Below are 23,442 nucleotides of genomic sequence, written 5' to 3'. Positions count from 1 at the left end.
ATCTGGCACCATCCCTATGGTGAAGCGTAGCAATATCATGCTGGGGAGATGTTGGAGACTAGTCAGGCTGGAGGGAAAGATGAACGGAGCAAAGTACAGAGAGATCCTTGATGAAAACCTGCTCCAAAGTGCTCAGGAACTCAGACTGGGATGAAGGTTCACCTTCCAACAGGACAACAACCCTAAGCACACAGCCAGGAGTGGATTCGGGACAAGTCTCTGAATGTCCTTGAGTGGCCCAGCCAGAGCCTGGACTTGAACCCGATCGAACATCTCTGGAAAGACCTGAACTAGCTGTGCAGCGACGCTCCCCATCCAACCTGACAGATCTTGAGACGGTCTGCAGAGAAGAATGGGAGAAACTCCCCAAATACAGGTGTGCCAAGCTTGTACCGTCATACCCAAGAAGACTGGAGGCTGTAATCGCTGCCAAAGGTGCTTCAGCAAAGTACTGAAAGGGTCTGAGAATACTTATGTAAATGTGATATTTCATATTTTTGCAAACAATTCTAAAAAAACGTTTTTTGCTTTGTCGTTATAGGGTATTGTGATGTCATTATGGGGTATTGTGATGTCCCTATGGGGTATTGTGATGTCGTTATGGGGTATTGTGATGTCGTTATGGGGTATTGTGATGTCGTTATGGGGTATTGTGATGTCATTATGGGGTATTGTGATGTCGTTATGGGGTATTGTGATGTCGTTATGGGGTATTGTGATGTCGTTATGGGGTATTGTGATGTCATTATGGGGTATTGTGATGTCGTTATGGGGTATTGTGATGTCATTATGAGGTATTGTGATGTCGTTATGGGGTATTGTGTGTTGATTGATGAGGAAAAAAGTGAATTTAGTCCATTTTTAGAATAAGGCTGTAACATAACAAAATGTAGAAAAAGGGTCTGAATACTTTCTAAAGGCACAACGTGTGGTTTCTATCTGACGTACACTGAAGTGGTATCCTAATAATGGGTATTTTAAAACGGGAAGGAGAAATGCAGTATGTAAATTAATGTAGTGGGTAAACAGACAGCGGGCTACAACAAAAAAACACAAACAAAGAACAGATCACCACACCAAGCCTTTTCCCTGTGTCCCTTACAGGTACCAGTAGAGAGCACGCCATGATTGGGTCAAATGGGATGCATTGTCAGACACTGACAACATTGTGCACAGGGACCCAAAACTATGGTATGTCAAAAAAACGAAACAAAAAAATAACATGTAGTAATGTTCGACAGATAGAAATATACCTAGTGTAATGTGTAATTAGTTAGATGTGTATTTAGAGGGAAAATCCTTTTTTTGCCTTAATGGATTGAGATTGGATTAATATTAGACTGGGGTATATTCAGTATTGGATTAAATGTGATATTGGATTTGAGAAATCCAATTGTGGATAATAGTCTTTAATATGTGGTTTAAAGCCATTTAAAGTTAAAGTAGGCCTACTTATGCTAATAGTAAGTAACATTGTGATGAAAACACACTATTATCTCAGACATTTACCAGTTTAAAATGATGAGAGGATGTTTAGAAAAGTATATATATATATTTTGGTTTCTTTTGTCAGGAGGTAGGTTGAAGTGTGCATGACAGTCCTACATTATCCAGTGAGATGATGAGTTCACCTGGCTTTGAGATTCAAGATAAATTCGCCAATGTTGTAAACTACGGTATAAGGATCTGTTTTACTGAGCAACATGTGTCCCACTATCACAGTGCGTTTACGTCTGTTTTCCAGTCTAGATAACAGAAAAACGAGTATGGCAGTATTTCTCCTCCCCAGTTAAACTATGCTGCTGCTGCTGCTGCTGATGATGATGATGATCTGCTAGCCAGGTCTGACCGGCCAAACCATCCAACAGTGACTCTCTGTTGATCTCTGTACCACTTTTTGTTTCTTCATCTTGATGCTGTCAACACACTGGATGTGTAAAGGGCAATGTTTATTGACCCTGCTCTCTTCTTAAACCAAACAGAGACTCACTTACTGGGTCACATGCAGCCCCTCTCTGTCTCTAGACAAAAGCACTGAACCAACACCATGCTTTTGGATGTGTGATGTTTTAGTAGCAATCAAACTATTTAACTTTTTCAGAATCTTACTGGATTAGTCATTTTGTTTTAGGATAAATTTGTCGGCCATATTGTACTTAAAGCAACCAAGATACGCTGAACAGTTTGAAGACTATGTGGTTGATACCGTGCTATATGTATCTGCAGTAGTGAGGAGTATTAATAAGAGTCACCAGTTGTCGTAGAAAAGCACATAACTAAAAGTGCTTGTTGATTCGTTTGGGTCTGAGCGTATCCTAGGTTGTGTGTGCGTGTGTGTGTGTGTCTGTGTGTCTGTGTGTGTCCATCCCTAATGCTACATACTTGGTTATAGGAAGGAGCAGGATTTTATTTTATTTGATCAAAATCCCTCTGAGACTATTTCCTCATCAGTACAGTGACATCACTAAAAGTCGATGAAAAGGAACTGTGATTGGTTGTTTCACAGGGCTAATAAATAAGTCTGGTTACAGACCTTTGGACGCTGGCTGGTGATGTCATCATCACTATGTGGACACTGTGATTCCTAGATAGGCTGCCAGACTCCCACCTTTATCCTGCTGATTAGAGAGAGAGAGAGAGAGAGAGAGAGAGAGGAGAAATTCTGTGTCTGTGTCTGTGTCAATCGGTGTGCGTGTCAGTCAGTGTGCGTGTGTGTGCGTGCATGCATTTAAACAATCTCACAATCTATCCTTTGTGCAGTCTCTGAGAGGGATGAATGCTATGAAAGTATGTCATTTAGACTCGCAGTGCACATGTAGAGTATGACATCTCTGTCTGTTGTTAGCAGAACGTGTCTGTCTTGTTAGCTGGAAGTGTCTGCTTGTCTGTTGTCAGCAGGAAGTGTCTGCCTGTCTGTTAGCAGGAAGTGTCTGTCTGCCTGTCTTAGCAGGACGTGTCTGTCTGCCTGTCTGTTAGCAGGAAGTGTCTGTCTGCCTGTCTGTTAGCAGGAAGTGTCTGTCTGCCTGTCTGTTAGCAGGAAGTGTCTGTCTGCCTGTCTGTTGTTAGCCAGAAGTGTCTGCCTGTCTGTTGTTAGCCAGAAGTGTCTGCCTGTCTGTTAGCAGGAAGTGTCTGTCTGCCTGTCTGTAAGCAGGAAGTGTCTGTCTGCCTGTCTGTTGTTAGCCAGAAGTGTCTGCCTGTCTGTCGTTAGCCAGAAGTGTCTGTCTGCATGTCTGTTGTTAGCAGGAAGTGTTTGCCAGTCAGTCTCATCTCTTTATCCGACACTATCATCTCTGAGCAGCCCCACATTAAGGACATCCGTTAGCTAGCTAGGCCGGAGAGCTAAGAGCAGCAGCACATTAAGGACATCCGCCAGCTAGCTAGGCCGGAGAGCTAAGAGCTGCAGCACATTAAGGACATCCGCTAGCTAGCTAGGCTGGAGAGCTAAGAGCTGCAGCACATTAAGGACATCCGCTAGCTAGCTAGGCTGGAGAGCTAAGGGCAGCTAGCAGCACATTAAGGACATCCGCTAGCTAGCTAGGCTAGATAGCTAAGAGCAGCTAGCAGCACATTAAGGACATCCACTAGCTAGCTAGGCTGGAGAGCTAAGGGCAGCTAGCAGCACATTAAGGACATCCGCTAGCTAGCTAGGCTAGAGAGCTAAGAGCAGCTAGCAGCACATTAAGGACGTCCGCTAGCTAGCTAGGCTGGAGAGCTAAGGGCATCTAGCAGCACATTAAGGACATCCGCTAGCTAGCTAGGCTAGAGAGCTAAGAGCTGCAGCACATTAAGGACATCCGCTAGCTAGCTAGGCTAGAGAGCTAAGAGCAGCTAGCAGCACATTAAGGACGTCCGCTAGCTAGCTAGGCTGGAGAGCTAAGTGCATCTAGCAGCACATTAAGGACATCCGCTAGCTAGCTAGGCTAGAGAGCTAAGAGCTACAGCACATTAAGGACATCCGCTAGCTAGCTAGGCTAGAGAGCTAAGAGCTGCAGCACATTAAGGACATCCGCTAGCTAGTTAGGCTTGAGAGCTAAGAGCTACAGCACATTAAGGACATCCGCTAGCTAGCTAGGCTGGAGAGCTAAGGGCAGCTAGCAGCACATTAAGGCCATCCGCTAGCTAGCTAGGCTAGAGAGCTAAGAGCTGCAGCACATTAAGGACATCCACTAGCTAGCTAGGCTAGATAGCTAAGGGCAGCTAGCAGCATTATCCAATGTTTATCCACTGACTGTATCTTCATCACCCGGAATGTGTAGAGAGAATTGCCAGGCAAAGATATATATATATATATATATATATATATATATACAGTGCCTTGCGAAAGTATTCGGCCCCCTTGAACTTTGCGACCTTTTGACACATTTCAGGCTTCAAACATAAAGATATAAAACTGTATTTTTTTGTGAAGAATCAACAACAAGTGGGACACAATCATGAAGTGGAACGACATTTATTGGATATTTAAAACTTTTTTAACAAATCAAAAACTGAAAAATTGGGCGTGCAAAATTATTCAGCCCCTTTACTTTCAGTGCAGCAAACTCTCTCCAGAAGTTCAGTGAGGATCTCTGAATGATCCAATGTTGACCTAAATGACTAATGATGATAAATACAATCCACCTGTGTGTAATCAAGTCTCCGTATAAATGCACCTGCACTGTGATAGTCTCAGAGGTCCGTTAAAAGCGCAGAGAGCATCATGAAGAACAAGGAACACACCAGGCAGGTCCGAGATACTGTTGTGAAGAAGTTTAAAGACGGATTTGGTTACAAAAAGATTTCCCAAGCTTTAAACATCCCACGGAGCACTTTGCAAGCGATAATATTGAAATGGAAGGAGTATCAGACCACTGCAAATCTACCAAGACCTGGCCGTCCCTCTAAACTTTCAGCTCATACAAGGAGAAGACTGATCAGAGATGCAGCCAAGAGGCCCATGATCACTCTGGATGAACTGCAGAGATCTACAGCTGAGGTGGGAGACTCTGTCCATAGGACAACAATCAGTCGTATATTGCACAAATCTGGCCTTTATGGAAAAGTGGCAAGAAGAAAGCCATTTCTTAAAGATATCCATAAAAGTGTTGTTTAAAGTTTGCCACAAGCCACCTGGGAGACACACCAAACATGTGGAAGAAGGTTCTCTGGTCAGATGAAACCAAAATGGAACTTTTTGGCAACAATGCAAAACGTTATGTTTGGCTTAAAAGCAACACAGCTGAACACACCATCCCCACTGTCAAACATGGTGGTGGCAGCATCATGGTTTGGGCCTGCTTTTCTTCAGCAGGGACAGGGAAGATGGTTCAAATTGATGGGAAGATGGATGGAGCCAAATACAGGACCATTCTGGAAGAAAACCTGATGGAGTCTGCAAAAGACCTGAGACTGGGACGGAGATTTTTCTTCCAACAAGACAATGATCCAAAACATAAAGCAAAATCTACAATGGAATGGTTCAAAAATAAACATATCCAGGTGTTAGAATGGCCAAGTCAAAGTCCAGACCTGAATCCAATCGAGAATCTGTGGAAAGAACTGAAAACTGCTGTTCACAAATGCTCTCCATCCAACCTCACTGAGCTCGAGCTGTTTTGCAAGGAGGAATGGGAAAAAATGTCCATCTCTCGATGTGCAAAACTGATAGAGACATACCCCAAGCGACTTACAGCTGTAATCGCAGCAAAAGGTGGCGCTACAAAGTATTAACTTAAGGGGGCTGAATAATTTTGCACGCCCAATTTTTCAGTTTTTGATTTGTTAAAAAAGTTTGAAATATCCAATAAATGTCGTTCCACTTCATGATTGTGTCCCACTTGTTGTTGATTCTTCACAAAAAAATACAGTTTTATATCTTTATGTTTGAAGCCTGAAATGTGGCAAAAGGTCGCAAAGTTCAAGGGGGCCGAATACTTTTGCAAGGCACTGTATATATACTGCCATTCAAAAGTTGGGGTCACTTAGAAATGTACTTGTTTTTCAAAGAAAAGCACATTGATTGTACATTAAAATAACATCAAATTGATCAGAAATACAGTGTAGACATTGTTAATGTTGTAAATGACTATTGTAGCTGGAAACGTCAGATGTTTTTATGAAATATCTACATAGTCGTACAGAGGCCCATTATCAGCAACCATCACTCCTGTGTTCCAATGGCACCTTGTGTCAGCTTATCCAAGTTTACCATTTTAAAAGGCTAATTGATCATTAGAAAACCCTTTTTGCAATTATGTTAGCACAGCTGAAAACTGTTGTTCTGATTAAATAAGCAATAAAACTGACCTTCTTTAGACTAGTTGAGTATCTGGAGCATCAACATTTGTGGGTTCGATTACAGGCTCAAAATGGCCAGAAAAAAACTTTCTTCTGAACTCATCAGTCTATTCTTGTTCTGAGAAATGAAGGCTATTCCATGTGAGAAATTGCCAAGAAACTGAAGATCTCGTACAACGCTGTGTACTACTCCCTTCACTGAACAGCGCAAACTGGCTCTAACCAGAATAGAAAGAGGAGTGGGAGGCCCCGGTGCACAACTGAGCAAGAGGACAAGTACATTAAAGTGTCTAGTTTGAGAAACAGATGCTTCACAAGTCCTCAACTGGCAGCTTCATTAAATAGTACCTGTAAAACACCAGTCTCAACGTCAACAGTGAAGAGGCGACTAGGAAGAATTCCTCTGTCCAGTGTCTGTGTTCTTTTGCCCATCTTAATCTTTTATTTTTATTGGCCAGTCTGAGATATGGCTTTTTCTTTGCAACTCTGCCTAGAAGCCAGCATCCCGGAGTCGCCTCTTCACTGTTGACATTGAGAATGGTGTATTGTGGGTAATTATTTAATGAAGCTGCCAGTTGATAAGCTATCAAACGATAATCCCTATTCCCTATTTAATGCACTACATTTAACCAGGGCCCATAGGGCTTATGGGCTTTGGTCAAAAATAGTGCACTATATAGGGAATAAGGTGTTTCTCCATTTGGCAAGCTGGTATACAGTTGATCTCAGACAAATTTAGCTGACTTTCCATTCGGTCTGAATCTTATTTGGAACGTAGTGTGAAGTAACCATTACGCACCTGTGTCAATAGAATGTTCTTATTGATCTGTTTATATAGATTTAATGGTCAATGTTGGGTCGTGATGCTCGTTTTGGGAGTTATTCTGAAAAGTTTTTTTCCTCTCTTTCTTGTAGCTTGGCAGTGAGACGGACATGATCATAGTATGTAATCACTTTGCGGACCAGGGCACTCTTGATGCTGATGGGTAAAAATGAAACCATTTGATGTGGAAAGCAAAGTGCTCTTTCTGTTCTCCTTTTTTTTTTAAATGGCCACTGCGTGTCCTCTGACCACTTAAAATCCTGAGTCTCACTTGACTTGACACACTATGTAAAGTCAGGCATTAAAACATGTGGTTTACACTACAGTATGTCATTACAGGCTTTAAAACATGTGGTTTACACTACAGTATGTAATGTCAGGGTTTAAAACATGTGGTTTACACTACAGTATGTAATGTCAGGCTCTAAATCATGTGGTTTACACTACAGTATGTAATGTCAGGCTCTAAAACATGTGGTTTACACTACAGTATGTAATGTCAGGCTCTAAATCATGTGGTTTACACTACAGTATGTAATGTCAGGCTTTAAAACATGTGGTTTACACTACAGTATGTAATGTCAGGCTCTAAAACATGTGGTTTACACTACAGTATGTAATGTCAGGCTCTAAATCACTACCATTTGTTTCCAATTACGTATTTGATATACTTTGCATGACACAAGTAATTTTTCCAACAATTGTTTACAGACAGATTATTTAACTTATAACTCATTGTATCACAATTCCAGTGGGTCAGGAGGTTACCTACTATCAAGGCACAAGGCGAGACCCAAATGCAGACACAGGAGGCAGATAGTTGGAATCTGACAATGTTTATTAATCCAAAGGGGTAGGAAAGAGAATGGTTGAGGACAGGCAAAAAGGTCAAAACCAGATCAGAGTCCAGGAGGCCCAGAGTGGCAGACAGGCTCTTGGTCAAGGCAGGTAGAATGGTCAGGCAGGCGGGTACAGAGTGGCAGACAGGCTTGTGGTCAAGGCAGGCAGAATGGTCAGGCAGGCAGGTACAAAGTCCAGAAACAGGCAAGGGTCAAAACCAGGAGGACTAGAAAAAGGAGAATGCAAAAAGCAGGCGAACAGGAAAAACGCTGGTTGACTTGGAAACATACAAGACGAACTGGCACAGAGAGACAGGAAACACAAGGATAAATACACTGGCACAGAGAGACAGGAAACACAAGGATAAATACACTGGCACAGAGAGACAGGAAACACAGGGATAAATACACTGGCACAGAGAGACAGGAAACACAAGGATAAATACACTGGCACAGAGAGACAGGAAACACAGGGATAAATACACTGGCACAGAGAGACAGGAAACACAAGGATAAATACACTGGCACAGAGAGACAGGAAACACAAGGATAAATACACTGGCACAGAGAGACAGGAAACACAGGGATAAATACACTGGCACAGAGAGACAGGAAACACAAGGATAAATACACTGGCACAGAGAGACAGGAAACACAGTGATAAATACACTGGCACAGAGAGACAGGAAACACAAGGATAAATACACTGGCACAGAGAGACAGGAAACACAGGGATAAATACACTGGCACAGAGAGACAGGAAACACAAGGATAAATACACTGGCACAGAGAGACAGGAAACACAGGGATAAATACACTGGCACAGAGAGACAGGAAACACAAGGATAAATACACTGGCACAGAGAGACAGGAAACACAAGGATAAATACACTGGCACAGAGAGACAGGAAACACAGGGATAAATACACTGGCACAGAGAGACAGGAAACACAGGGATAAATACACTGGCACAGAGAGACAGGAAACACAAGGATAAATACACTGGCACAGAGAGACAGGAAACACAAGGATAAATACACTGGCACAGAGAGACAGGAAACACAGGGATAAATACACTGGCACAGAGAGACAGGAAACACAGGGATAAATACACTGGCACAGAGAGACAGGAAACACAAGGATAAATACACTGGCACAGAGAGACAGGAAACACAGGGATAAATACACTGGCACAGAGAGACAGGAAACACAAGGATAAATACACTGGCACAGAGAGACAGGAAACACAGGGATAAATACACTGGCACAGAGAGACAGGAAACACAAGGATAAATACACTGGCACAGAGAGACAGGAAACACAAGGATAAATACACTGGCACAGAGAGACAGGAAACACAGGGATAAATACACTGGCACAGAGAGACAGGAAACACAGGGATAAATACACTGGCACAGAGAGACGGGAAACACAAGGATAAATACACTGGCACAGAGAGACAGGAAACACAAGGATAAATAAGGGACACCTGGAGGAGGTGGAGACAATCACAGATGAAACAGATCAGGGGGTGACACATACACTAAGTTGTAAACAGCTTGGAAGTCATGACTTTAGAAGTTCTGATAGTCTAATTGATATCATTTGAGTCCATTGGAGTTGTACCTGTGGATGTATTTCAAGGCCTACCTTCAAACTCTGTGCCTCTTTGATTGACATCATGGGAAAATCAAAAGAAATCAGCCAAGACCTCATAAAAATATTGGAGACCTCCATAAGTCTGGTTCGTCCTTGGGAGCAATTTCCAAATGACTGAAGGTACCACGTTCATCTGTACAAACAATAGTGCGCAAGTTTAAACACCATGGGACCACGCAGCCGTCATCCCACTCAGGAAGGAGACGCGTTCTGTATCCTAGAGATGAACATACTGTGGTGCGAAAAGTGCAAATCAATCCCAGAACAACAGTAAAGGACCTTGTGAAGATGCTGGAGGAAGCAGGTACAAAAGTATCTATATCCACAGGAAAACGGAAGCCACTGCTCCAAAACTGCCATAAAAAAGCCAGACTACGGTTTGCAACTGCACATGAGAACAAAGATCGTACTTTTTTTGGAGAAATGTCCGCTGGTCTGATGAAACAAAAATAGAACCGTTTGGCCATAATGACTATCATTATGTTAGGAAGAAAAAGGGGGAGGCTTGCATGCTATAGAAAACCATCCCAACCGTGAAGCACGGGGGTGGCAGCATCATGTTGTGGGGGTGCTTTGCTGCAGGACGGACTGGTGCACTTCACAAAATAGATGGCATCATGAGGATGGAAAATGATGTGGATATATTGAAGCAACATCTCAAGACATCAGTCAGGAAGTTAAAGCTTGGTCGCAAATGGGTCTTCGAAATGGACAATGACCCCAAGCATACTTCCAAAGTTGTGGCAAAATGGCTTAAGGACAACAAAGTCAATGTATTGAAGTGGCCATCACAAAGCCCTGACCTCAATCCTATAGAACATTTGTGGGCAGAACTGAAAAAGTGTGTGCGAGCAAGAAGGCCTACAAACCTGACTCAGTTATACCAGCTCTGTCAGGAGGGATGGGCCAATATTCACCCAACTTATTGTGGCAAGCTTGTGGAAGGCTACCCAAAACGTTTGACCCAAGTTAAACAATTTAAAGGCAATGCTACCAAATACTAATTGAGTGTATGTAAACTTCTGACCCACTGGGAATGTGATGAAAGAAATAAAAGCTGAAATAAATCATTCTCTCTACTATTATTCTGACATTTCACATTCTTAAAATAAAATGGTGATTCTAACTGACCTAAGACAGGGAATTTTTACAAGGATTAAATGTCAGGAATTGTTTAAAACTGAGTTTAAATGTATCTGGCTAAGGTGTATGTAAACTTCCGACTTCAACTGTAGATCTTTATATGTCATAGAAAAATCAGAAAAAATATGCGTAATATATAGTAGAGGATTTTCACATATAGAAATAGTCTTTATTTACCTTTACTATAGTTTTCTCTTGGGCCAATTGGATATTAATACCAGAAACCAACAGTCAGAGAACCCAAGACATGACACTCATCATTCTATTCTCATTAGCCTATGGTGCGCAACATCGATGTAACGCTCAATGAGTAAATGGGTGTGGAGTCAGGCGCAGAGAGCAAAGGATGTGGGAAAAACACGCTTTAATGTCCAAAAAAATCACAGGAACAAAATAGTATACCCAACACAGGTGTAACTATAAAACAAAATAGTACACTATTGTGAAATACTAGGACAGCGAGAAAACCCAACAAAACACTAACACCTCTCACAAATAGGGATGAACAAGCCCACACAAACAGAAGCGTGCTAAACGAACTTAAATAACCCCTCCCTAACAACCAAACAAGGAACAGGTGAAACCAATTAGACAAAACCAAACGAACACGGAACAAAGGATCGGTGGCAGCTAGTAGACCGGCGACGACGACTGCCGAGCGCCACCCGAACAAGAAGGGGAGCCACTTTCGGTAATATTCGTGACAATCGATATGAGATACTGGTAGAAAATAATTCAACGAATTCACGGTTTGACTCCAACAACAAAAAAAGCTACAAGAAGCACCTCAAAACGCGACGAATCAGATCAGCTCTCCGCTGGTTAGATGCGGTACAACATCTTCACCGAGGATCTTCTTTAGCAGTGTCCCGTTAGAAACATACCACATCCTATTATAAACTACTTATCCCTCTGACGAAAGAGTGAGGGAAGCCGACCTCATTGATCCATCAATCAATCAAATGTATTTTATATAGCCCTTCTTACCTCAGCTGATATCTCAATGTGCTGTACAGAAACCCAGCCTAAAACCCCCAAACAGCAAGCAATGCAGGTGTAGAAGCACGGTGGCTAGGAAAAACTCCCTAGAAAGGCCAAAACCTAGGAAGAAACCTGAAGAGGAACCAGGCTATGTGGGGTGGCCAGTCTTCTGGCTGTGCCGGGTGGAGATTATAACAGAACATGGCCAAGATGTTCAAACGTTCATAGATGACCAGCAGGGTCAGATGGTTGTAGAGGGTGCAACAGGTCAGCATCTCAGGAGTAAATGTCAGTTGGCTTTTCATAGCAGATCATTCAGAGTTAGAGACAGCAGGTGCGGAATAGAGAGAGAGTCGACCAGGGACAGCAAGGAGTCATCAGGCCAGGTACTCCTGAGGCATGGTCCCAGGGCTGAGGGGAGGGGGAGAGAGACAGAATTAGAGGGAGCATATTTAAATTCACACAGGACACCTGATAAGACAGGTAAAATACTCCAACAGGAAGATCACGTCAGTGACTCAACCCACTCAAGTGACGCACCCCTCCTAGGGATGGCATCGAAGAGCACCAGTAAGCCAGTGACTCAGCCCCTGTAATAATAGGGTTAGAGGCAGAGAATCCAACTGGAGAGAGGGGAACCTGCGGTTTGTCGCTCCAGTGCCTTTCCGTTCACCTTCACACCCTTGGGCTAGACTACACTCAATCATAGGATCTACTGAAGAGATGAGTCTTCAATAAAGACTTAAAGGTTGAGACCGAGTCTTTGTCTCTCACATGGATAGGCAGACCGTTCCATAAAAATTGAGCTCTATAGAAGAAAGCCTTGCCTCCAGCGGTTTGCATAGAAATCTAGGGACAGTAAGGAGGCCTGCGTCTTGTGACCTTAGCGTACGTGTAGGTATGTACGGCAGGACCAAATCAGAGAGATAGGTAGGAGCAAGCCAATGTAATGCTTTGTAGGTTAGCAGTAAAACCTTGAAATCAGCCCTAGCCTTAACAGGAAGCCAGTGTAGAGAGGCATTGGAGAAATATGATCACATTTTTTGGTTCTAGTCAGGATTCTAGCAGCCGTATTTAGCACTAACTGAAGTTTATTTAGTGCTTTATCCGGGTAGCCGGAAAGTAGAGCATTGCAGTAGTCTAACCTAGAAGTGACAAAAGCATGGATTAACTTTTCTGCATCATTTTTGGACAGAAAGTTTCAGATATTTTGCAATGTTACGTAGATGGAAAAAAAGCTGTCATTGAAATATTCTTGACATGTTCGTCAAAAGAGAGATCAGGATTGAGATCCTTCCGTTTTATTTGAGAGGATGGAACCTACCCTTATTTAAAAAAACAACAACAACACTAACTTCCCCTTTTCCTCTCCTTTGGAAACGGTAAATCATTCTCTGAAAAATACAATTGTGTTTTTGATCCTACTGTATCCTATGTGGAACGAACCTCGATTGAATCACTGGAGCATAGACTTTCATTGACGGAGGAGATTGAAACTTGACGTTTTTATGCATCCTGGGTTAGCAATTGCTTTGGTAGTTTTCGGCGACTGTAGCCTAAGCATGATAGAACATTATGAGGTATAATAGATATAATACTAATATACATAATAGATATAATACTAATATACATAATAGATCATTTCATCATCACATGAAGGTGTTGGCCTTAATTAATGTGCTTTTGTAACATGGTTACCAGGAAGCCTTTTTGTAACATGGTTACCAAGAAGCCTTTTTGTAACATGGTTACCAGGAAGCCTTTTTGTTTATGGTTACCAGGAAGCCTTTTTGTTGTGTGGTTACCAGGAAGCCTTTTTGTTTTACGGTTACCAGGAAGCCTTTTGTTTTATGGTTACCAGGAAGCCTTTTGTTTTATGGTTACCAGGAAGCCTTTTGTTTTATGGTTACCAGGAAGCCTTTTTGTTTTACGGTTACCAGGAAGCCTTTTGTTTTATGGTTACCAGGAAGCCTTTTGTTTTATGGTTACCAGGAAGCCTTTTTGTAACATGGTTACCAGGAAGCCTTTTGTTTTATGGTTACCAGGAAGCCTTTTGTTTTATGGTTACCAGGAAGCCTTTTTGTAACATGGTTACCAGGAAGCCTTTTTGTTTTACGATTACCAGGAAGCCTTTTGTTTTATGGTTACCAGGAAGCCTTTTGTTTTATGGTTACCAGGAAGCCTTTTGTTTTATGGTTACCAGGAAGCCTTTTGTTTTATGGTTATCAGGAAGCCTTTTTTTAACATGGTTACCAGGAAGCCTTTTGTTTTATGGTTACCAGGAAGCCTTTTTTTAACATGGTTACCAGGAAGCCTTTTTGTTTTATGGTTACCAGGAAGCCTTTTTGTTTTACAGTTACCAGGAAGCCTTTTTGTAACATGGTTACCAGGAAGCCTTTTTGTTTTATGGTTACCAGGAAGCCTTTTTGTAACATGGTTACCAGGAAGCCTTTTTGTTTTACGGTTACCAGGAAGCCTTTTGTTTTATGGTTACCAGGAAGACTTTTTGTTTTACGGTTACCAGGAAGCCTTTTGTTGTATGGTTACCAGGAAGCCTTTTTGTTTTACGGTTACCAGGAAGCCTTTTGTTTTATGGTTACCAGGAAGCCTTTTTGTAACATGGTTACCAGGAAGCCTTTTTGTAACACGGTTACCAGGAAGCCTTTTTGTTTTATGGTTACCAGGAAGCCTTTTTGTAACATGGTTACCAGGAAGCCTTTTTATTTTATGGTTACCAGGAAGCCTTTTTGTTTTGTGGTTACCAGGAAGCCTTTTTGTTTTACGGTTACCAGGAAGCCTTTTTGTAACATGGTTACCAGGAAGCCTTTTTATTTTATGATTACCAGGAAGCCTTTTTATTTTATGGTTACCAGGAAGCCTTTTTGTTTTATGGTTACCAGGAAGCCTTTTTGTAACATGGTTACCAGGAAGCCTTTTTATTTTATGGTTACCAGGAAGCCTTTTTGTTTTGTGGTTACCAGGAAGCCTTTTTATTTTATGGTTACCAGGAAGCCTTTTTATTTTATGGTTACCAGGAAGCCTTTTTATTTTATGGTTACCAGGAAGCCTTTTGTTTTATGGTTACCAGGAAGCCTTTTGTTTTATGGTTACCAGGAAGCCTTTTGTTTTATGGTTACCAGGAAGCCTTTTTGTAACATGGTTACCAGGAAGCCTTTTTGTTTTATGGTTACCAGGAAGCCTTTTTGGTTTATGGTTACCAGGAAGCCTTTTGTAACATGGTTACCAGGAAGCCTTTTTGTAACATGGTTACCAGGAAGCCTTTTTGTAACACGGTTACCAGGAAGCCTTTTGTAACATGGTTACCAGGAAGCCTTTTTGTAACATGGTTACCAGGAAGCCTTTTGTAACATGGTTACCAGGAAGCCTTTTTGTAACATGGTTACCAGGAAGCCTTTTTGTAACACGGTTACCAGGAAGCCTTTTTGTAACATGGTTACCAGGAAGCCTTTTTGTAACATGGTTACCAGGAAGCCTTTTTGTAACATGGTTACCAGGAAGCCTTTTTGTAACACGGTTACCAGGAAGCCTTTTTGATGTTGTTTTATCAGTAATCTGACATAAACCTAGGCAATAGTATTTTATTAACATAATTTACTGTATGTAAAAATTTACGGTCATGAAATTTGAATTGGGATTTGTTCGATAAGATACTTAGATTAGTCACCAATTGATTTTTAGCAACCACCAATAGTCTCCCGTTTCTTTTGTTAGTCTATAGCTACATTATAATGTCGGCATGTTGCAGCCACAGGGTGAATAGCCTTTGTGAAAAGGGACTGAAATGTTTGAAGCTTCATAGTCGGCCTATTTCATGTTGTACCCCTTTATCAATGAATTTAGAAACTAAACTGCAATTCTGCACCAAAACAAAATGGAGCTCGAATAGACCACTGCAACAATCTTCATTGTTTTTATGCACTACTGAGATCTCAGTTTCTATATACCCGGATGTGCAATTAATAATGTAGTCTGGAAATGTTCTGTTTAAAAAAAAATATATATATATTTTTTAGTAGGTTTACATTTATTTGACATTATAGCGGAGATGGGCTAGCCTACCCTAAACAAAATGGAGCTTGAATACAGCTGTTAGATCTCAGTTTCTATATTAGTAGGTTTACATTTATTTGACCTTATAGCTGAGATGGGCTAGCCTACCCTAAATTGTGTTATTGTGAAACATCTCCGTAATAATTGTGACATAATTCATCATCATACCCAGGTGGTTTTGTCTGTTTTAATGATGCGCTAGGATTAGTCCTAGTTTACAGTTACTGTATTGAAGATGCACAAGGCTGCACTTCTATGGCATATATCAATTTCAATAGTACTATTTACATATTACTGTATGTGGGTTATTGATTGAAAGAGACTGGACAACCAGTGGGGGAAAAAAAGCTGACACTTGTACATTATCAATTGCAATTTGTTCAAAGGAATAATAAATTGCTTTAATGATGTGCACAAGTGACTAGATGATTTGGAATTTGTACAAGTAGTATCAAGAATTGCACTTTTGATCTAAGAAATGCACCAACGCGACTGAGAAAAACTGTAATGATGCGCTAGGATTAGTCCAAGTTAGCAAGAAGAAACTCCCCCGTTACAATTACAATAATCTCAGTGGTGTCTGTCTGAGAGAATAGTCAGTGAATACCGCCACCTTCTGGTGGAATTGTTTTTAGTTTCACATTTCACCGCAAGAGTGATAATGGGTGTGAGAGAGAAACCGGACAGAGCCCTCCGGGCTATAAACATACGAATTGGTTTCTGCTATGAACGGTGTAAAATGACATTCTTTCTAATTAGGCCTATTAAGTAAACCTTGTGTCTTTATTTTTACATCTTGGACATGCTTCATATGGTATAGGAGGATAGGGGGAGAGGAGGATTAGGGGGATAGGGGTAGAGGAGGATTAGGGGGATAGGAGGTTTAGGAGGATAGGGGTAGAGGAGGATTAGGGGTAGAGGAGGATTAGGGGGATAGTGGTATAGGAGGATAGGGGGAGAGGAGGATTAGGGGGATAGGGGGAGAGGAGGATTAGGGGGATAGGAGGATTAGGAGGATAGGGGTAGAGGAGGATTAGGGGGATAGGGGTAGAGGAGGATTAGGGGTAGAGGAGGATTAGGGGGATAGGAGGATTAGGAGGATAGGGGTAGAGGAGGATTAGGGGTAGAGGAGGATTAGGGGGATATGGGTTGAGGAGGACTAGGGAGATAGTGGTAGAAGAGGATAGGGGGAAGAGGAGGATTAGGGGGAGATGTTGGGATAGACCCGTGTTTATTTTACAACCCTCAACCCTCTTCCTTGGATAGTTCCCCTTACATAATAGTTTTGTACTCAATTGAGTTTTTATCGATCTATCTGGGTCTCAGTTGTGCATACCTAATTCAGGGAGATCAAACCTTAAACCCAGGCCTGGAGATGAATGTCAGGCATACAGCTCCAGACACGTCAAGGGTCTCAATCTATTTCTGTCTCCACTGGGAGATGATATTATACACAGAGTAATGGTTACATACAGAATAACAGGTATATAATAATAGTTATATACAGAATAATGGTTATATAATAATGGTTATATACAGAATAATGGTTATATACAGAATAATGGTTATATACAGAATAATGGTTATACAGAATAATGGTTATATAATAATGGTTATATAATAATGGATATACAGAATAATGGTTATATATAGAATAACGGGTATATAATAATAGTTATATACAGAATAATGGTTATATAATAATGGTGATATACAGAATAATGGTTATATAATAATGGTTATATAATAATGGTTATACAGAATAATGGTTATATACAGAATAATGGTTATATTCAGAATAATGGTATATAATAATGGTTATATGCAGAATATTGGTTATATACAGAATAATGGTATATAATAATGGTTATATACAGAATGGTTATAAACATAATGGCTATATACAGAATAATGTTTATATAATTAAACAATAAGGCATGAGGGGGTGTGGTATATGAGAAATATACCATGGCTAAGGGCTGTTCTTAGGCACGATGCAACACGGAGTGCCTGGATACAGCCCTTAGCCGTTGTATATTGGCCACATACCACAACCCCTCGAGGTACCTAATTGCTATTATAAACTGGTTACCAATGTAATTAGAGAAGTAAAACGAAATGTTTTGTCATACCTGTGGTATACGGTCTCAAATAGCAAGGCTGTCAGCCAACCAGCATTCAGCGCTGGAACCACCCAGTTTATAATAATGGTTAAATACAGAACAATGGTTACTGAATAATGTTTAGATACTGAATAATGGTTGTATGCACCATAATGGTTCTATACAGAATAATGGTTCTATACAGAATAATGGTTCTATACAGAATAATGCTTATATAATAATGGTTCTATACAGAATAATGGTTATATAATAATGGTGATATACAGAGTATTGGTTATATAATAATGGTGATATACAGAATAATGGTTACATATATAATAATAGTTATATAATAATGATTATATATATAATAATAGTGAAATATAGAATAATGGTTATGAAGAATATTTCTTATATACAGAATAATGTTTATATACAGAATAATGGTTACATACAGAATAATGGCTATATAATAATGTTATATACATAATGGTTACATACAGAATAATGGCTATATACAGGCTATATATAGAATAATGGATATATACAATATTAATGGCTATATAATAATGTTAATAATAATATACAGAAGAATGGATTTAAACATTATTATATAACCTTTATTCTGTATATAACCATAATTGTATAAACATTATGTGTATAACCGTTATGTATAACCATTCTTCTGTATATACCCATCATTATATAACCATTATTATGTATAACCATAGTAATGATTATGTAATAATGGGAATATGAAGAATAAGGTTGTATACAGAATAATGGTTATATAATAATGGTTATATACAGAATAATGGTTATATAATAATGGTTATATACAGAATAATGGTTATATAATAATGGTTATATACAGAATAATGGTTATATAATAATGGTTGCATACAGAATAATTGTTACATAACAATGGTTAAATGCATCATTATTATAAGATAATGGTTATATACAGAATAATCTTTATATACAAAATACAAGATATACAATAAGGGTTGTATACATAATAATTGCTAAAAAATAATTATTTTATAATAATAGTTATATACAGAATAATGATTATATAATAAGGGTTATATACAGAATAGTGGTTATATACAGAATAGTGGTTATATACAGAATAGTGGTTATATACAGAATAGTGGTTATATACTAAATAGTGGTTACATACAGAATAATGGTTGAATACAGAATAATGGTTGAATACAGAATAATAGTTATATAATAATGATTATATAATAACAGTTATATACCGAATAATGATTATATAATAATAGTTATATACAGAATATGTTGTCGGAGTCGGTACAGCGACTGGGATTATTTATGTGTTGCGCCAACAGAAATAAACATGTCTCTGGGAAGAAGAAGGGCGGAGATGTATGCTTCATAATTAACGACTCATGGTGTAATCGTAACAACATACAGGAACTCAAGTCCTTTTGTTCACCTGACCTAGAATTCCTTACAATCAAATGCCGGCCATATTATCTGCCAAGAGAATTATTGTTGATTATTATCACAGCCGTGTATATCCCTCCTCAAGCCAATATCACGACGGCCCTCAAGGAACTTCACTGGACTCTATACAAACTAGAAACCATATATCCTGAGGCTGCATTTATTGTAGCTGGGGATTTTAACAAAGCAAATTTGTTGAACAAATTCATTGAGATCATTCTCAGGTGAAAAAAAAAAGGTTTAGATAAAAACCCCTTTGGATTACAGTCGTTTGTATGTGGTGCCTGACAATACAATAACACCACCAATGGGTTGGTATAGTACTGTACATTGTTTCACAAACCCTGACCGAAATTCTATCAGCATACTGATTGTAGCACTTGTGCGGGAAATACACCGGTTCACTGCTACTCTAACTTCCACGATGCAATAAAGGCCCTCCCCCTTACTCCCTTCGGCAAATCCGACCACAACTCCATTTTGCTCCTACCGTCTTATAGGCAGAAACTCAAACAGGATGTACCCATGACTAGAACTATTCAACACTGATCTGACCAATCGGAATCCACGCTTCAAGATTGTTTTGATCACGGGGACTGGGAAATGTTCCGGGAAGCCTCAGAGAATAACTTACGCTGATGAGTGAGTTTATAAGGAAGTGCATTGGAGATGTTGTCCCCCCGTTTAAAACCGTGAATGGATGGCGGAATTCACGTAAAACCGAAAGCGCAAACCACTGCATTTAACCATGGACAGATGACTAGGAATATGGCCGAATATAAACAGTGTAGTTATTCCCCCTGCAAGGCAATCAAACAAGCAAAATGTTGGTATAGGGACAAAGTGGAGTCACAATTCAACGGCTCAGACACGAGACATGTGTGACAGGGTCTACAGGCAATTACGGACCACAAAAAGAAAACCAGCCACGTCATGGACACCTACGTCTTGTTTCCAGACAAACTGAACACCTTCTTTGCCCACTTTGAGGATAATACAGTGCCATCGACGTGGCCCGCTACCAAGGACTGTGCCCCCCTCCTTCTCAATGGCTGACGTAAGACATTTAAACGTGTTAACCCTTGCAAGTCTCCCGGCCCAGACGGCACCCCTAGCAACGTCCCCAGAGCATGCGCAGACCAGCTGGCTGGTGTGTTTTTCTGACATATTCAATCTCTCCCTATCCCAGTCTGCTGTCCCCACATGCTTCAAGATGGCCACCAATGTTCCTGTACCCAAGAAGGCAAAGGTAACTGAACTAAATTACTATTGCCCCGTAGCACTCACTTCTGTCATCATGAAGTGCTTTGAGAGACTAGTCAAGGACCATATCACCTCCACCCTACCTGACACCCTAGACACACTCCAATTTGCATTCCGCTCCAATAGGTCCACAGACGATGCAATCGCCATCTCACTGCACACTGCCCTATCCCATCTGGGAAGAGGAATACCTATGTAAGAATGTTGTTCATCGACTACAGATCAGCATTCAACACCATAGTACCCTCCAAGCTCACCATTAAGTTTGAGGCCCTGGGTCTCAACCCTGCCCTGTGCAACTGGGTCCTGGACTTTCTGACGGGCTGACCCCCAGGTGGTGAAGGTAGGAAACAACATTCTCCACTTTGCTGATCCTCAACACTAGGGCCCTACAAGGGTGCGTGCTCAGCCCTCTCCTGTACTCCCTGTTCACCCGTGACTGCGTGGCCACGCACGCCTCCAACTCAATCATCAAGTTTGCGGACAACACAACAGTGGTAGGCTTGATTACCAAAAACGACGAGACAGCCTACAGGGAGGAGGTGAGGGCACTCGGAGTGTGGTGTCAGGAAATCAACATCTCACTCAATGTTAACAAAATAAAGGAGATGATTGTGGACTTCAGGAAACAGCAGAGGGAGCAGCCCTCTATTCACATCGATGGGTCAGCAGTGGAGAAGGTGGAAAGCTTTAAGGTCCTCTCTGCGTACACATCACCGACAAACTGAAATGGTTCCACCCCCCACAGACAGTGTGGTGAAGAAGGCACCACAACAGTGCCTCTTCAACCTCAGGAGGCTGACGAAATTTGGCTTGTCACCTAAAACCCTCACAAACTTTTACAGATGCACAATTGAGAACATCCTGTCAGTCTGTATCACCGTCTGGTACGGCAACTGCACCGCCCACAATCGCAAGGCTCTCCAGAGGGTGGTGCGGTCTGCACAACACATCACCGGGGGCAAACTACCTGACCTCCAGGACACATACAGCACCCGATGTCACAGGGAAGACCAAAAAAGATCATCAAGGACATCAACCACCCGAGCCACTGCCTGTTCATCCCGCTACCATCCAGAAGGCGAGGTCAGTACAGGTGCATCAAAGCTGGGACCGAGAGACTGAAACACAGCTTCTATCTCAAGGCCATCAGACTGTTAAACAGCCACACGAGAGTCTGCTGCCTACATACAGACTTGATATCATCGGCCACTTTAAAAAATTTATCACTAGTCACTTTAATAATGGCACTTTAATAATGTGTACGTGTTTTGCATTACTCGTCTCATATGTATATACTGTATTCTATACCATCTTGCCTATGCCACTCGGTCATCGCTCATCCATACATTTATATGTACATATTCTTATTTCATCCCTTTACTTAGATTTGTGTGTATTAGGGAGTTGTTGTGGAATTGCTGATCACTTGTTAGATATTACTGCACTGTCGGAACTAGAAGCACAAGCATTTTGCTACACTTGTATTTACATCTGCTAACCAATACATTTTGATTTGATACTGGTTATATTTATTTTTATTTATTTAACTAGGCAAGTCAGTTAAGAACAAATTCTTATTTTCAATGACGGTGGGTTAATGCCTTGTTCAGGGGCAGAACGACAGAACCTTGTCAGCTCAGGGATTCGATCTTGCAACCTTTCGGTTACTAGTCCAACGCTCTGACCACTAGGCTACCTGCCTACCCAATATACAGAATAATGGTTATACAATAATAGTTATATAATTAAGCAATAAGGCACGAGGAGGTGTGGTATATGGGCAATATACTACGGCTAAGGGTTGTTCTTAGGCACGACGCATTGCGGAGTGCCTGGATACAGCCCTTAGCCTTGGTATATAAGCCATGCTTTTTTTTTTCTTCAATTTTTCCCCAACGACTTTGAGTAAAGCCAGTGTGTCTATGTATGTGGATGACTCAACACTATACACGTCAGCTACTACAGCAACTGTAATGACTGCAACACTTAACAAAGAGCTGCAGTTAGTTTCAGAGTGGGTGGCAAGGAATAAGTTAGCCCTAAATATTTATAAAACTAAAAGCATTGTATTTGGAACAAAACACCCACTAAACCTCAACTAAATCTTGTAATGAATAATGTGTAAATTGAGCAAGTTGAGATGACTAAACTGCTTGGAGTAACCCTGGGTTGTAAACTGTCATGGTCAAAACATATTGATGCAGTGGTAGCTAAGATGGGGAGAAGTCTGTCTATAATAAAGAGATGCTCTGCCTTCTTAACAACACTATCAACAAGGCAGGTCCTACAGGCCCTAGTTACTACCTTCTTAACAACACTATCAACAAGGCAGGTCCTACAGGCCCTAGTTACTACCTTCTTAACAACACTATCAACAAGGCAGGTCCTACAGGCCCTAGTTTCTACCTTCTTAACAGCACTATCAACAAGGCAGGTTCTACAGGCCCTAGTTTCTACCTTCTTAACAGCACTATCAACAAGGCAGGTCCTACAGGCTCTAGTTTCTACCTTCTTAACAACACTGTCAACAAGGCAGGTCCTACAGGCCCTAGTTTCTACCTTCTTAACAACACTATCAACAAGGCAGGTCCTACAGGCCCTAGTTTCTACCTTCTTAACAACACTGTCAACAAGGCAGGTCCTACAGGCCCTAGTTTCTACCTTCTTAACAACACTATCAACAAGGCAGGTCCTACAGGCCCTAGTTTCTACCTTCTTAACAGCACTATCAACAAGGCAGGTCCTACAGGCCCTAGTTTATACCTTCTTAACAACACTGTCAACAAGGCAGGTCCTACAGGCCCTAGTT

General features: G+C 41.0%; 1 protein-coding gene and 1 long non-coding RNA gene across 4 annotated transcripts in view; one reads left to right on the top strand and one right to left on the bottom strand.

Moving 5' to 3' along the window:
* The window catches only part of LOC139422672 (uncharacterized), a 1,300,889-nt gene that overhangs the window by 242,157 nt on the left and 1,035,290 nt on the right, over positions 1-23,442 (bottom strand). The window lies entirely within an intron of this gene.
* Positions 1-23,442, top strand: part of LOC139422669 (one cut homeobox 2) — a 31,672-nt gene that overhangs the window by 6,130 nt on the left and 2,100 nt on the right. Inside the window, exons 2-3 of one of the 3 annotated variants that reach the window (XM_071173850.1) lie at positions 1,105-1,191; positions 1,745-1,775. The exons of 1 other annotated variant lie outside the window; for it this stretch is intronic. In XM_071173850.1, the coding sequence (XP_071029951.1) occupies positions 1,105-1,191; positions 1,745-1,749 (92 nt within the window). In that variant the 3' untranslated portion in view covers positions 1,750-1,775. Of the gene's footprint in view, positions 1-1,104; positions 1,192-1,744; positions 1,776-23,442 lie in introns of those variants that run through there. One more of the 3 variants, XM_071173849.1, reaches the window with a different exon arrangement.

The sequence above is a fragment of the Oncorhynchus clarkii genome, chromosome 12, assembly GCF_045791955.1.
Source record: "Oncorhynchus clarkii lewisi isolate Uvic-CL-2024 chromosome 12, UVic_Ocla_1.0, whole genome shotgun sequence".
Classification (NCBI taxonomy): Eukaryota; Metazoa; Chordata; class Actinopteri; order Salmoniformes; family Salmonidae; genus Oncorhynchus; species Oncorhynchus clarkii.
Note: the sequence above shows the minus strand (reverse complement) of the source record. Positions and strands in the feature narration are given on the sequence as shown.